This window comes from Callorhinus ursinus, unplaced genomic scaffold (genome assembly GCF_003265705.2).
Source record: "Callorhinus ursinus isolate GAN/ISIS: 27379988/994484 unplaced genomic scaffold, GSC_fseal_2.0 scaffold17, whole genome shotgun sequence".
Taxonomy (NCBI): domain Eukaryota; kingdom Metazoa; phylum Chordata; class Mammalia; order Carnivora; family Otariidae; genus Callorhinus; species Callorhinus ursinus.
Genome location: NW_027397079.1, coordinates 30,857,996 through 30,873,138, shown reverse-complemented (window position 1 = coordinate 30,873,138; position 15,143 = coordinate 30,857,996). Strand labels below are relative to the sequence as shown.

Here is a 15,143-nt window from a genome sequence, read left to right as displayed (position 1 = left end):
AATTGGAGGATTAAGTTTGTCCCCCTCTTTTTATTTTTGACAGGAAAAAGAAAACGTTTAGTAGCTCATACCGTTTTTCTCAAGAAAGGCCAGATTAATACCAAAAGAGCAAAAAAAGGCATAATCTCAGAATAAGGATGGGCACTTACTTTGCATATCACATTATAAAATAATCATATCATAAGTAATGTATTTGCTGCATACAGGTGAAAACTATGAATTGGAACCACCCTGTTAAAGGGGTGCCTGGGTGGTTCAGTCAGTTAAGCTGTGGCTTAACTGATGGATTCGACTCAAGTCATGATCTCGGAGTCCTGGAATCCAGTCCCTTCCCGGACTCCTTGCTCAGCGGGGATGTGGCTTGAGGAGTCTCTCTTTCCCTCTCCCTCTGTCCCTCCCCTCCGCTGTCAATCTCCCTCTAAAAATAAGTAAATCTTAAACAAAACGACCTCTTGGAAACCATTGATTTGGCAGTGGTTTTTGGAGCCAAATTTAGGTTATAAAAACAAACTGCTATTTACTAAGTATGTTTAGGCAAGTTACCCTTTAGCAAACAATCCCATTTGAAAAAGGGGGGATATATGATGGCTGGTGGTATGTTAAATGCATAGTTTACATTGCTTCATAAGAAACAGTTTGGATTGTTCTCACTCATCTACTTGCCTTTCCTGGTTTAAAGACTTAGAGGGCAATCATCACACATACAACGCCCTTTTATGTTAAAATCGAGTTTAAAAATAATATGGAAGAGGGATGCCTGGCTGGCTCAATAGCAGAGTCTGCGACTCCTGATCTCCAGGTAGTGAGTTCAGCCCTCCCTTGGGTGTAGAGATTACTTAAAAAATAAATCAAAAGATGAAGCTTAAATAATAATGTGGAAGAAATCAAAAGATAATACCACGTGTACCACACCACACTCCCCAAATTATTTAAGTAGAGGAAGTGATATATGTATATATGTGTGTATATACATTTTGTATATATATACATTGTATGTATATACTACATTTCTTACCCAACTCATCAGTTGATAGACATTTAGGTTCTTACCATATCTTTGGGTATTGTAAATGCTGCAATGAATGCGGGGGGTGCATACCATTAACCATTCAAAAACATGGGTTTGAATTGTATGGATCCACTTATATGTGAATTTTTTTTTCAATAAATAAAGTGCAGTACTGTAAATGTGTTTTCTTTTCCTTGGGATTTTTAACATTTTTTTTCTAGCTTAGTTTATGGTAAGAATACAGTATATAATACATATACCAAATATGTATGGGGTTGGCATGCCCCTAACTCCCACATTGTTCAAGAGTCAACTGTATATCTATCTATCTATATATATTATAAATATATATATATTATAAATATATATATAATTTAGTTAGTTTCTCATTTTCTTCAGATAAATAACAAGAAGTGGAATTATTGGATCATATGGCAGTTCTATTTTTTAATTTTTTGACGAACCTCCATACTGTTTTCCATAGTGGCTCCACCAGCTTGCATTCCCACCAGCAGTGCACAGGAGGTCTATTTTTCTCCAGATCCTAACCAACACTTGTTATTTTTTGTCTGATTCTGGCCTTTCTGACTGGTGTGAGGTGATATCTCATTGTGGTTTTGATTTTTATTTCCCCAATGATTAGTGATGTTGAACATTTTTTCATGTTTCCAACATTTTTTTTCATATTGGCCATCTTGGATGTCTTCTTTGGAAAACTGTCTATTTGGGTCCTCTGCCCATTTTTTAATTGGATTGTTTGTTTTTTTGGTGTTGAGTTGCATAAGTTCTTCATATATTTTAGATATTAACCCCTTACTAGATATATCATTTGCAAATATCTTTTGCATTCACTAGGTTGCCTTTTTGTTTTGTTGATGGTTTTCTTTGCTATGCAAAGCTTTTTATTTTGATATAGTCCCAATCCTTTATTTTCTGCTTTTGTTTCCCTTGCCTTGGGAGGCATCTCCATAAATATGTTGCTAAGGGCAATGTCCAAGAGATTGCTGCGTATCTTTTCTTTCAGGAGTTTTATGGTTTTGGATCTCATATTTTGGTCTTTACTCCATTTCAAATTTATTTTTGTGTATGATGTAAGAAAGCGGTCCAGCTTCATTGTTTTGTATGTAGCTGTCCAGTTTACCCAACACTATTTATTGAAACAACTGTCTTTGCCCCATGTTATATTCTTGCCTCATTTGTCATAAATTAATTGACCATATAGGAGTGGGGCTTATTTCTGGGCTCTCTATCCTGTTCCATTGATCTCTGTGGCATTTTTATGCTAGTACCATAGTGATTTGATTAATATAGGCCTTATATCTTGAAATCTGGGATTGTGATACCTCCAGTTTTGTTCTTCTCAAGATTGCTTTGGCTACTCCAGGTCTTTTGTGGTTCCACATGAATTTTGGGGTGGGTGGATGTGTAGTAGTATATAACTGTTGTGTTAATCTGCATTTCTCTGATGACTGAAGAAGTTAAGCATCTTTTCACATACTTACTGGCCAGATTCTTCTTTGATTAAGTACTGTATAAGTCTTTGGTCCCTTCCTTCCCAGAGGAGATTTTTATTAGGATGCTTTTTCAATTCTTTCTTATCACATTGTAGGCATTCTTGGCTATATTCTGGATATGAATTCTTTCTTAATCTTTTGCAAATATTTTCTACTCTGGATTGTTTTCCCTTCTAGCAATAGTGTCTTTGACGAACAGGATTTACTTTCAATGATATCCAATTTATCAATATTTTCCTTTGTGTTTGGTGTTCCTTGAAGTTGATACCATTATTATCATCAACTGGTTTTTACAGAGAAGTTAATTGAGGTGCTTGGCACTGGAACTCTCTCGGGGCCAGGACTACAGTGAGGCAGGCCTAGGGCAGCGATGACTCAGGTTCCTGCAAGTGTGCCCAGCATTTACATGGCTCAGTCAGTGTCTCCTCATATTTTGAGCCTTGGATGCCTCACTTGCCTCAACCTAGCTCTGGCCCTACCAAGGTCTTGAATTACCTCCCTACGTGTTATCACCTTCCTGCAGGCTAGAGCTAAATAATTCTACTTGGGTTCTCCGAATTTGGAATTCAGTAGCCTGAAGTTTCATTTTACTGGCAAATGATCATCCTGCTCAGTCTACCAAACACGGTACCTGATGAAAAGTACCCAGGTCTCTGCTCTGCTTACCATGTTCTCAGTTTTCCTGAATAGGTGACTGAATTTGCTTCAGTCCTAGCAGAGTTTGAGATGCAGAAAGTGTTCCACGACTTACTTAAGAGAATTTCAGGAGCTTCCCAGGAACTTTCAAGAAATGTGTAGGCTCGCGTGTGAGGGGAGGAGCAGATGCTCCCGGTAACCCCTGCGGACTGGATTCTAAACCCGGCACCGGCGAAAACCTGGATCAAGGATCGCTGGGCCTGGGCGTGCGGAGAGTTTTCCCCCCTTTCCCAAACCTCCTTTCCGAGTCTTCGCCCCAGCTCGGGCAGGGCGCAAACTGAAAGTGGAAAACCGCGGGGCTCTCGGCCGCGGAGCGAGCCTCCTACCCCAAGACAAGGTGAGTGGCAGGCACTGGGTCTTTTCAGGCTGGAGTGATACTTGGAGGGGACAGGGTCTTGCTGCCCACAAATCAAAGGAGACTTCCTGGTGCGCACGGAAGCTGGGAAGCCGCCCGCTGGATTCGCAGCCGCAGGACACCTTCTCTTTGTGCCCAGAAGGGAGTGTGTGTCAGAGAAAGACGGAGTTGTGCGCGGAAAAAGAAGCCAAGTCTGTTTTGGGAAACCTTGGGCAGCGCTTTCCAGAGACACCGCCTGAAATGTAAAACTATCAGGGGCCGGAAAAGCACAGGTGGGAGGCCGGTGACGCGCCGGAGCCCCCGCAGGAGCCGGGGGAAGGCAACTGGGGGGATTTCACGTCCCTCCCCTTTGCCACGATCTTCCCAGCCCCTCCAGTTCCAAAGGCTCACTCCGCCACGTTGTGTTGAGAATTGCATCCTTCTTCCCCACATCTTCTCTGAGAATCACTTGTTGCTGGAATTGTGTGCAGAAGTGGTAGGGACTCTGACTGCCCAGCTATAGCGGGCATTGCGTATTTCACGGAGAAAATGCCCTGGAGGGAGCCCCAAGACTGGCAGGCTTTCATTATCCATATGCAATACATTTCTTGGTATTTTTCACCCGATTAGCGCCCTCAGTTTGTGTAAGATGTAGAAATAACATCGATGTGATTTTCATTTTCTGGGCATCTTTTAATGATTCTTGAATATGTAGCAAATGTCACGCAAAAGGACTGTTTTCCTTAACATCACAGCTCCCAAAAGACTGCCCCCCTACTCGCTGCCACATCTCCCTAAAATGCGTGCGGTGACTTGGCTGGTTGATTTCATTTGCGGAGTGCTTGCGCTCTGGCTGGGTGTATGGCAAGTTGGTCTTCAGGACCTCATTCTCCTTGTATGCCCTTCCTTCCCTCCACATGAGACAACCCAGAAGCTCGTGACCAATCTTGGGCTTGCTCGCGATGTCACACTACAACTAGGGCATCGTTTCTGGTCCACCCTGCGGTCTCTCAAAGGGAGGGGGCTTTCAGGTGGGTCCCAGCTATCCGCGTCGAATAAGCAACCCAGGTATTTGCACACTAAAGTGGCAGACCCACCAATCAAGAAGCACCCTCACCTCAATTTCACAACTTTCTCCTGCTGTCTGCAAGCCACAAGCACTGTCCTAGCGTCAGAGGTTCATTAAGGTCAGCTCCATCTTTGATACTGCTGTAGTAACTTCCTTTGCGGGCGTCCTGCTAGATGGCAGTGTGTAACAGTGAATTAAATACACAGCATTAACTGTTACTGTTATTATGGCTCATCTTTTATTCTTCACTTAAAAGAACTGTTTATCCTACAAACAGTACATTAAAAAATTAAAACTAGGGTTAAATTTTGAAAATAAAGAACAAGAACATAGTTTGGACAAACAATAATGTTATTCACAGATGTGTAAGTATTGCTCAGATGCAGACATTTCCAACCCATGTTTAAATGCTTTCTAAATGTGGAATATAAAGTGTTGATTTCGGTGGGAATGCAATACCTAATTCAATTACCAGCATTTCCCGATAAACATTATAGTGTTTCTGAACATGGGTTGTTAAACATTAAAAAATATATATGTCTGTCTTTATTTACAGTATTTTTAAGGTATTTATTTCTTTGAGAATAAAATTTTGAGTTTTCAAAAGTTAATGCTGAATTACTAAAAAGGAGAATGAAGATAAAGTAACCCTAAACTTGTTATATAGAAATATTTCTTTATATTTACAGGACTCTTGGTTTATGATGACTCAGACTGTCTTAATGACTATCTCTTTACTTGATTGGTCTTTCTTCCGTGGCGAGTTTTTGCTCCTGGACACTATTTGTGGGATCGGAGAGCTTCATTTTGGGATGAAACCCCAGGAGATCCCCTGGTCCAGCCCTTTGTCTTTGGGCATGTGAAGTGTTAGCCACACTGTGTTGGTGTTATTTAACCAGTGCCTCACTCATGATTACATAAATGACCAAAGCAGATGAGGGATTTCAATTCACATCTTTTTCCAGGTAGGAAGATTGTTGCATCGTAACCAATAAACTCTTCTTGGGGAAAGAACAGTTACTAAGAAGACCTTCCAAGGAGAAAGATTGAGAAAGTCTTGCTCTTTGGAAACCAAGTTCTTGGTGTAATACAGAATCTTCACAATTTTGTGCCCTCACCTTTACTTAAAAAAACCTATTCCCTTTGAACACTTCTGTGTGAGGCTTCATATCAATCTTTTCTGTTTTTTGCTTTTTTGGTCTGGAAATGTTTTAAGTTAGTTTCTTCATTAAGTAGCACCACTAAATGAAGTTATATTAATACTACATAATTTGAATGCTTCTGCATGTCCAGAATTTAAGTGTTAAGAATGACATCACCTTCAGTTCTACAATAGAGATGTGAAGGTCTCTGGCTGCAAATTCTCCCCCTGCTCCCCACCATTAATCACCAGCCTGGCCTCACGTGACTGCCAGTATCCCTTCATCTCTCTTTATTTATCTGTCTTACCTGAAATGTGTGCTTGGTGGAAGAGGATCACCTTCCCAGATAGAAATCTGCAACCCTAAGCACTCTAGTAAAAATAAATGCTTAGCAAAATATGAAGTCTTTTTAAAAAGAGTGAGGAAAATGAACACCAATAAATGTCAATAAAGAAAATTGGATGAAAGTGGAAATGGACCACCATGGCATGTTCGCCATGTGCGCAAGGAACAGGCACAGGCACTAAGGAAGTTTTCTGCAAATTAAAGAGTATGTCAACTTTTTAATGTTTGGCAAGTGTTTTATATGCATCCAATAAAGCAACTTTAGAAAGTTTCCTGAAATCTGCCAGCTTCCTGCATTCTTTCTACTGCTGTGATAGAAACAAGCACAATGATATGGACCTAGATCTCCCAACTTGGCATTGGGAGGGGTAAGGCTGGCCAAAGCAGGCGGCCCGGAGAGTCTAGGAGAACGGCTGGGCTAGTGAAGGAGGTGTGGATGTGTTAGGTAGGGACTAGAGCACAGAACAGGAAGCTACACTCCAGGAACAGTCGGAACAAAGGCTATGTGTGGCAGAAGCTGGAGAAGTAGGGCGGGGTAGAGGGAGTCTTGTTTTCGGAGCTAATGCACTTGATCTTAATCTTGAAATCTGTGGGAAACCATTGATGGATCGTAATCAGAGGAGAGAGATCCAGTTTACATCCCAGAAACAACTCTATAGCGAAGTGGAGAGTGCAAGGGGTCAGACTGGTAGGAACACCAGTTGTCAGGCTTTTAGAGAAACCAAATAGGAATGAAAGAGGAGTGTTGATGAGGACAAGTAGTTGAAGGCAGTGGTTGAAAAGCTCCTGGAGAGTCGTCCAAAGGCCCTTAGATCTTCTCACCAGCCTGCCATCATCTGTTTTTCTTAGGACAGTCCTGTTTAAGGGATATTGTGAGGATTTATAGGTTATAAAATGAAAACATACTTTCGGAGAGTCAAACCTACTTGAGAAATTACACCTTAGTGGGTATAATTTAAGCTTGGTAATTAGATACATTCCTTTTAAAGACTCTCCCTGGTCTAACCTTAAGCTCTGTTTAGACAGTCGCTTATTAACTCAGTTGACCCACCAATGACTAGAGGAGAGACAATCAAAAGAGCCTTCCCAGAGTTCCCAGCCTCTCCCTCACCTTTTTTCCTTGCCATGCGGACAGGAAGGGAGAGAGAGAGACACACACATAAAGTGTCAGGGTCAGAAAACCCCATGCGTCTCCCAGGGTTACCTTCTCATTTTATACTCAGAGATGCAGGGCAGAAATCATCTTCTAAGTCCCATTTCTGAGACCCTTAACCTATACCTTGGACTGGCACTGTGAGGCTGAAATTTGAAGCTGGCATCCTCAGACTGCTAATTTGCTCTAAGATCCCTCCTCCGTCCATTTTAATTCAAAACAAAGTGGAGAAATTTGAAATTATTTTAGGGTGAAGGTATTGCTGGTTTTGATGGACTAGTGCTTGCAGGAATGTGAGCTAGTCACGCTCAGCTTCGGACCCCGCTCTGGGCAGCAGATGGCTAGCCCCAGGCAGTGCACACAAGCCAAAAAATACATTTCAGAAGTTCAGCTCTAGGGTCAAGAGGGTTGGTTAGCAAGTGTCCGTTTCAGATGTTACCTACCATGGTTGTCTGAACAAGCACACATTGCTTCAATCCAGGAATGGAGTGTTCTGGGACACCCTCTTGGTGGACTCTGAGATTCACCCTGTGGGCAGTGATGAAACAGAAGGGAGCTTTCCTCCTGGAGCTCCATTGCATGGCGCTTACTGACTTTCGCCATGCTCTCAGCAAGTTCATCTGTTCCACCAGTGGGGGCACTGGTGACTGGATGACAAGCTCCTGGGTGTAATTGATACCACATATTAGACTGATGTGCCCCAAGGTCTGGTTGATAGCTGCATGCTATAAATTGTAGTACCATCTACACTAACTGGCTCTGTTCTTTAGAATAGTGGTGGGCATTTAACCACAGCTCAGTCCCTGATACCTCACTATACCTCTGGCTTTGTGGGTATAAGCTAAATTGAAATTCTTTGGATGAAAGGGAATTTGTAACCTTAAATCCCTCTGTCATAGTTCATACAGCCATGTCAAGACTTAAAAAGGCCCTACCTAGGACAGACCCTAGGACAGCATTGTGGTAGCTGTAAAAATACCCCGAACTATATCTTCCCATTCTCATCCTATCTTTTGTTTTCCTTTATTACTGACCCTCTTTGACTCCTAACAAGTGGTCACTATTTTCTCCATCTCTTTCCTTTCCTATGAGCCTGAAGACAGGTGACCTGATTTCTAGACCCACTTCAACCTATAAAAACTATGATCTTGGGCAAATCACTTAAACTCGCTGAGGCTCAGTTTCCTTATTTGTGGGAACTGAGAATAAAACCTACCTTGCTTACTTTACAAAGTGGTTATCAGTAAGATTGAGGGGAGTGATAGATGTGAAAATCTTCTGAAGATGATAGAGTTTTATACCCACTTAAGGTGGTAATAATTCATTATCTAATCTGGGTTACATTAATTCTAGCTAAAATAAATAGCCTTTGCATATAAAACAGAAATTGGATCATCTTCCTGTAATGCAAGGGAAAGAAATAATGACAGCGAATGTTTATTCTTTATTGTGATGAAACCGAAGCTTAGAAAGATTTAGTAACTTGTCCAAATTTATATTATGTGTAAATGACAGAGCCAGGATTGAAACCCTAAGTGCTAGCTCCACATGTTAGGTAGTTCATAGCTACTAGCATCAACTGAGTAGAAGGGAAGACAATTTTCAGGTTCTTACAGATTTTTGTTACTTTTTTCTCTGGTATACCAGCTGACCGAGAGCGATTCTATACAGGTTTTTTTTTTTCTCTGATGAAGGCAAATAATCTGTGTTAGTATTATTGGGTGGGAATTTTATAGTCTTAGTGTTAAAAAATATAAAAGAATGCATGAACCTCAGAGTCTAACTAGTTTCTGGTTGTAGTACTTATGAAGTTGTAGTGTTGGGTAAGTTAATTTACTTTTTTCAAATTGGGTTTTCTCATCCTTAAAAATGAGGACAGCAATTTTTCCTTCATAGAGTTGTGGGAGGATTGAATGATCTCATGCATGCTGAACACTTAGGAAGGGCCTCGCTTACAATAGGTCACTTGACAAATATTAGTGATCTCCTTTACTTTGGCAAAATGAGTGTTTCTCCTTTTGAAGTTCCAGTGGATGGGGCGGCAACATACTTTATATGAATTCAGCTTCATTTTACACTTAAAAGTATAATAAAAATTATAATGAATATTTAAAAATAAGATAGCAAATAGTTATTGGACAGTTATGTACCACACTCTGAGTAAGTGTTTTAGTAATCTCATCTCATATACTTCTCAATAACTTTCTGATTAGGTACCCTTATTATCTATATTTTGGAAATCGAGATATTGAGAGGCTAGGTTAAACCAGCTGGGGAGCTGAGATTTGAATCCTGGGGGGCTGACTCTAGAGCTGTTCTCTTAGTTACTATGGATTGCAGGAGTTCCATGGGGAAAAGAGGAAAAACACAGTTGGTGATTTCTGAAACCAAGAGTCATTTTGTTGCTGAAAGACTTATCCTGGACTTAAAGTAAATCAAGGAAGATGCATGGGAGGGGAGTACACCTTTAAGGCTAATGTTTTTAACCAGAATTCTACATCATTTTTATATTTCTAATTATACCTTTAATGCTGTATCTGGGAGATGTACAATCAGATCTTAGAGCCAGATGTTTGGGGTACTATAAAGCAGCTTCAGGAATGTTGATCCTTGCTCTGTTCTGAAACTCCACAGGGTCATTTGACCGAGACTTTTGACTGCACAGAGCCCTGGGAATAAAAGGCATTCTTTGGAACTCTAGTTCATTTTTTTTCTTTTCTTTTTTTTTTTTAAAGATTTTATTTATTTATTTGAGAGAGAGAGAATGAGAGATAGAGAGCATGAGAGGGAAGAGGGTCAGAGGGAGAAGCAGACTCCCTGCTGAGCAGGGAGCCCGATGTGGGACTCGATCCCGGGACTCCAGGATCATGACCTGAGCCGAAGGCAGTCGCTTAACCAACTGAGCCACCCAGGCGCCCCTAGAACTCTAGTTCATTTTTAAAACTTTTTGAAAAGATCATACATTTCAGACAGATGGAAATCTTATTTCAGAACTTCCAGAGAATCGTATTGTTCACACAACCCACTGCTTTGTTACACTTGCCGTAAAAGACTGAACAAATATATCAATAATCAGAATTCCTTATGTTGTGGTGGAAGTTGTTTTCCTTAGAGAAAGTTTGGGTCAATTGATCATGATCTATTTTCAAACCAAGCCTGAACTTTTATTTATTTTCTCCTTAAATTTTACAGGAGTGGGTAGATAATTTTGGGAATTTTTTTTTTTTAGAGAGAGGGAGAGAACACACACGGGGGATGTACACTCTGCGCTCGGTGTGGAGCCCAACACAGAGCTTGGTCTCACAACCCTGAGATCGTGACCTGAGCCGAAACCAAGAGTCAGAAGCTTAACCAACCGAGGCACCCAGGTACCCCAATCATGGTAATTTCTATTCCACTTTTCTACCCCTTTGAAACCTAAGTAGAAGAAAATGACTACGTGTACGTGACTTGTGGAATTCAATCTTCTGATGGCAGAGAAAATTAAGTGGAAACAGAATTTTAGACTCAGGACCTAATTGTAGACCTGTCACAGTCCTCTGATGGGCTGTGTGACCTTGACCAAGTCACTTTGCCTCTCTGATTTTGGTTTCCTTATCTAGGAGTGAGGTATCTCAGATCTCAAAGGTTCCTTTTAGTTTTAAAGTGTGAGGTTTCTATGTGATAACCCTGAAAGACTACATTTATTAAATCTTCTGCACTATGGCTAAAAAATTATTCATTTGTTACAGAATTTTTTGATGCCTTCTGGTTTGAAGAATCTCCAGCTGCTCTGTTGATAGGTTAAGAAGACTGTATACTGTTCCCGCTCGATGCCAAGCCAGGCCCCTGCAGAACCTGGGATCTCAGTCCTTCATGGAGACCAAGTCCCAGCAGGAATGACAGTGGAAGAAATTTGCACCCAGATGGTTCCTCCACGTGAAGTTGTTTTGGGCTGTGGGCCGACTCGAGCACACCTGGTAACCAGGCTAGCCCTCTGTCAGTCACCCAGGGCCGGGCAGCATGGTGTGGATTCAGAGGAGGAAGCTTTTGGCATCTTGCCTATGCATCCCAGCCTCCGTCTTTCTGCTTGTCACACTCCAGGTAGCAAGAATTTGGGTTGCTTAGTGTCGATTGCTGAGCCATTCCAACCTTCCCGCCCTCAACCCACCCCTGTTCTCTCCAAGTACTTTACTTTTTGCTTAATCTCTCAGGATCGGGGGGTTTTCTGTCTAAGGCAGGGGAAATACTTTTTTTGTCAATAGATAAAACTGAGGTTTAGTGAGTGGGTGTGTCAGGTAGAGACAAAATCAGTGAGTAGGGGGTCAATTTGTGACTCTTGTAGGGTCCTGGTTCTAGAAGAAGAGAAAGTAGAGCTCAGTCTGTCTTACTGGGTCAAATGTAGATGGATTTCTCAAAGCCCCCTATCACAATGACTTCTGAAAGATGGCATTCTTGAAGAAGCCATGTGTATTCTAAGAATAAGCTCATCCATTCTGTGGAACACAAGAATCCGCATTAATACATTTGTCATTCTTTTTTTTTTTTAAAGATTTTCTTTATTTATTTGACACACAGAGAGAGATCACAAGGAGGTAGACAAGCAGGCAGAGGGAGAGGGAGAAGCAGACTTCCCCCTGAGCAGGGAGCCCGATGTGGGACTCGATTTCAGGATCCTGGGATCATGACCTGAGCCAAAGGTGGAGGCTTAACCGACTGAGCCACCCAGGCGTCCCTGAATGTGGGTGTTTGAACTGCAGCATTTTTTAGTCTTCCCATCTATTTCATTTTGTCGGTGATTCTGAAGTTCATTACTGATTTCAAATTAAAGTAAAAATGACACAGCAATAGAAAAAGTATAGATATGAATTCAGATATAGTTTGGACCCATTCAAGCACCAGCTGTCCATTTGGAAATTCAAAAGACTTCTAAAGATTATTTGTGGATGTGAGCAGTTCAGGTGTGGGGACTGATGGAAACAGAGGTATTATTCTCTGGGCTTTTTCCTCTTGATCAGGATTGAATGAGATAATGCATGTAAAAGCACTTTGACACACAGGCTGGCGCTGGACTTCTGCCACCTTCTGCTGCCAGATCAGGATTCTGGTTGGAAGAAATACTTGACTCCCTCTTCATCTGACTTGTGGGTGTCCAGGCTTGTGCGGGAGGGGCTGGAGTTCTCTAGTCTCTGTGGGAAGTTACCAGAGCTTTGATCTTACCAATTACTTTGGCACTTTTTTCAGTTATGAGGAATGGCTGTGTCGAAGCTAAGAGCTTTCTTTTTTTTCTAAGATTTTTTAAAATTTATTTGAGAGAGCTAGAGAGAGAACGAGCAGGGGGGAGGAGCAGAGGGAGAGGGAGAAGCAGGCTCCCCGCTGAGCAGGGAGCCCGACACGGGACTCGATTCCAGGACCCTGGGATCATGACCTGAGCCGAAGGCAGACACTTAACCGACTAAACCACGCAGGCATCCCTAAGAGTTTTTCTTTTGATGTCAGAAGACATTGTCATGTTTTTGGTATGCATGTCATTTCTGAGCTTCTATCACTTGTGGGGAACCACTGTCCATCTGTGTCTGCTCTGCCCGCCCTGCCCTCTAGACTCCTATTACTGATGGCCTAGCTATCCAGTGACCCAGTGCATCCTAAAAGAAAGAAAGAAACGTGGCTTTACATGGAAGGGAGCCCAGTACTCATGGTAGACTTCACTTGATGCCGCAGTAGAAATTATTAGAAATGGAAGACTTGTGTTATGACTCTTTTAACTGTAATAAAAAGAAACCAGTTGGTGACTTATAACGAATTCTCCCTAGAATGCAGTCTCGAGTAAGAGCCAGATAATAGCCCTGACTCTCACGGGTTTCATAAAGAGACAGAACTATTTCCAGATACTCTATATGCCGCTGAAATGCAGAAATGTAGCTGGCATGTGTTTAGTAGAATTAAGCATGCTTGTTGATAAATATTTTGTCAGCACCCTAATCTTTGGAACTTGTGGGTATGTAAATTCACGTGGCAGAAGGGCCCTTGCAGATGGGATTAAGGTGAGACACTTCGAGATGTGGAGATTTTCCAGAATTATCAGTGTGAGCCCAGTGTCATGACATGAGTCCTTAGAAGATAAGACTCTTCTGTGGCTGTGGTCAGACAGAGATGTGACAACAGAATAAGCATCAGAGAGAGGCAACATTGCTGGCTTTGATGATGGAGAAAGGGTGGCGAGCCAAGCGGTGGGTGTCTCTAAAAGATAGGAAAGGAAGAAAATGGATTCTCTAGAGCTTCCAGAGAAGAATGTAGCCCTGCTGACGCCTTGCTTTTAGCCTAGTGAGACTCAGGTCAGACTTCTCACCTCCAGAACTATGCAGTAATAAATGTGTTGGTTACTTTTTTCTTCTTCTTCTTTTTTTAATTTATTTACATTTTAGAGAGACAACGGGGGGAGGGGCAGAGGGAGAGAGAATCTCAAGCAGACTCCTCACTGAGTGTGGGACCCGATGCAGGGCTCGATCCCAAGACCCTGAGATCATGATCTGAGTGGAAATCAAGAGTTGGATGCTCAACCAAGTGAGCCACCCAAGCACCCCAATAAATGCGTTGTTTTCAGTTGCTGAGTTTGTGGTGATTTGTTCTAGCTGCAATAGAAAACTAAAACAAGGCTTCATCATCAAGATGAACGGGAGACGTGCAAGAGGCAATGAAACCATCTGACTCTGTAATACTTGTCTTCTCTTTCAGGTAGTGGTTGAACTGGGAAAATTTGAAAGGAAGAAGTTTAAAAGTTCCAATTTGCGAGATGGACAGGCAAAGATGGAAGAGGAGCCTGCGCATCTCTATCCACTCCCTGGAAAAGAAGCACTGACCTTGGATAGGAAAACCCAGCTGGAAACTGATAGCTACCCCATCATGCTCTGGTGGTCCCCACTGACTGGGGAGACTGGAAGACTCGGCCAGTGCGGGGCAGATGCGTGTTTCTTCACCATCAACCGGACCTTCCTACATCATCCCATGACCAAAGCATTCCTCTTCTATGGTAAGTAGGGCATTTGCCTGTCTCCCACGGCTTGCTGACATCCTACTCCAAAGCTGACTTACTGCTTACCTTCAGGGAAGAGAAGGTGGAGCTCCCCTTGGACATATGGGACATGCCTGATTTCCTTTGCATTTGTTCTGTGAGAGGCCTGAGCATTTAGCAGATACAAGAAATAAACAGGCTTCACCAACATAAAGGTGGGTTGGCTGGCCCTTGGTAATTCTGGAAGAGAAGGGATATTTCCTCTCATCCTTTCACAATTGGACACTGTACTTACTGAATTTGGTATTTAGGGAATTGGGTATTGATTCTATTGCTGACATCAATTCAGAATGTCACCTGCGATAATAAGCCAGGAGATTTTGATGACCTTAACAAATGTTTAATTGGGCATTCGCTAACACGGTGTTCTTTATTTCATTAGTCAGATTAATCAGCAATAAAAATAAAAATATTGTTAAAAAATAAAAATAAAAATATTGTTCAGCACGGGCTGAACAATATCGAGAGTGAGTTGGTATTTATCACTTCCTGAGGCTGATTGTATGTCCTGCTGGGATTGAGGGCAATCGAACCCAGCGAGGGGAATTAGCAAGCTGCCGGGGGTGGCAGGAAATACAGAGCTCCTGGGGGTTGAGTGGAGGGGGCAAGAGGGTACAGATGAGCAGACTCGACCAAATATAGGCAAAGCTGATCAGTTAGGAAGTCAATGAAAGCAAATCTGCTTTAGAGTGGTGTGAATGTGTATCTGTATTTGTGTGTATGTGTGTGAAGAGAGGGACAGAGAGGGAGACTTCCACACTCTTCCTTTAGAGATTGGGCTGGGGTCTCTGCCTGAAACCACCAAGAGAGTCTGGTCTCCCCTTGCTGTA

General features: G+C 42.1%; 1 protein-coding gene across 2 annotated transcripts in view; it reads left to right on the top strand.

Moving 5' to 3' along the window:
- The first annotated feature begins 3,433 nt into the window (after positions 1-3,433).
- Positions 3,434-15,143, top strand: part of FUT10 (fucosyltransferase 10) — a 74,791-nt gene continuing 63,081 nt past the window's right edge. The window contains exons 1-4 of one of the 2 annotated variants that reach the window (XM_073902443.1): positions 3,434-3,556; positions 10,492-10,644; positions 10,994-11,221; positions 13,977-14,271. In XM_073902443.1, coding sequence (XP_073758544.1) covers positions 11,075-11,221; positions 13,977-14,271 — 442 coding nt within the window. In that variant the 5' untranslated portion in view covers positions 3,434-3,556; positions 10,492-10,644; positions 10,994-11,074. Of the gene's footprint in view, positions 3,557-10,491; positions 10,645-10,993; positions 11,346-13,976; positions 14,272-15,143 lie in introns of those variants that run through there. The other variant, XM_025886104.2, reaches the window with a different exon arrangement.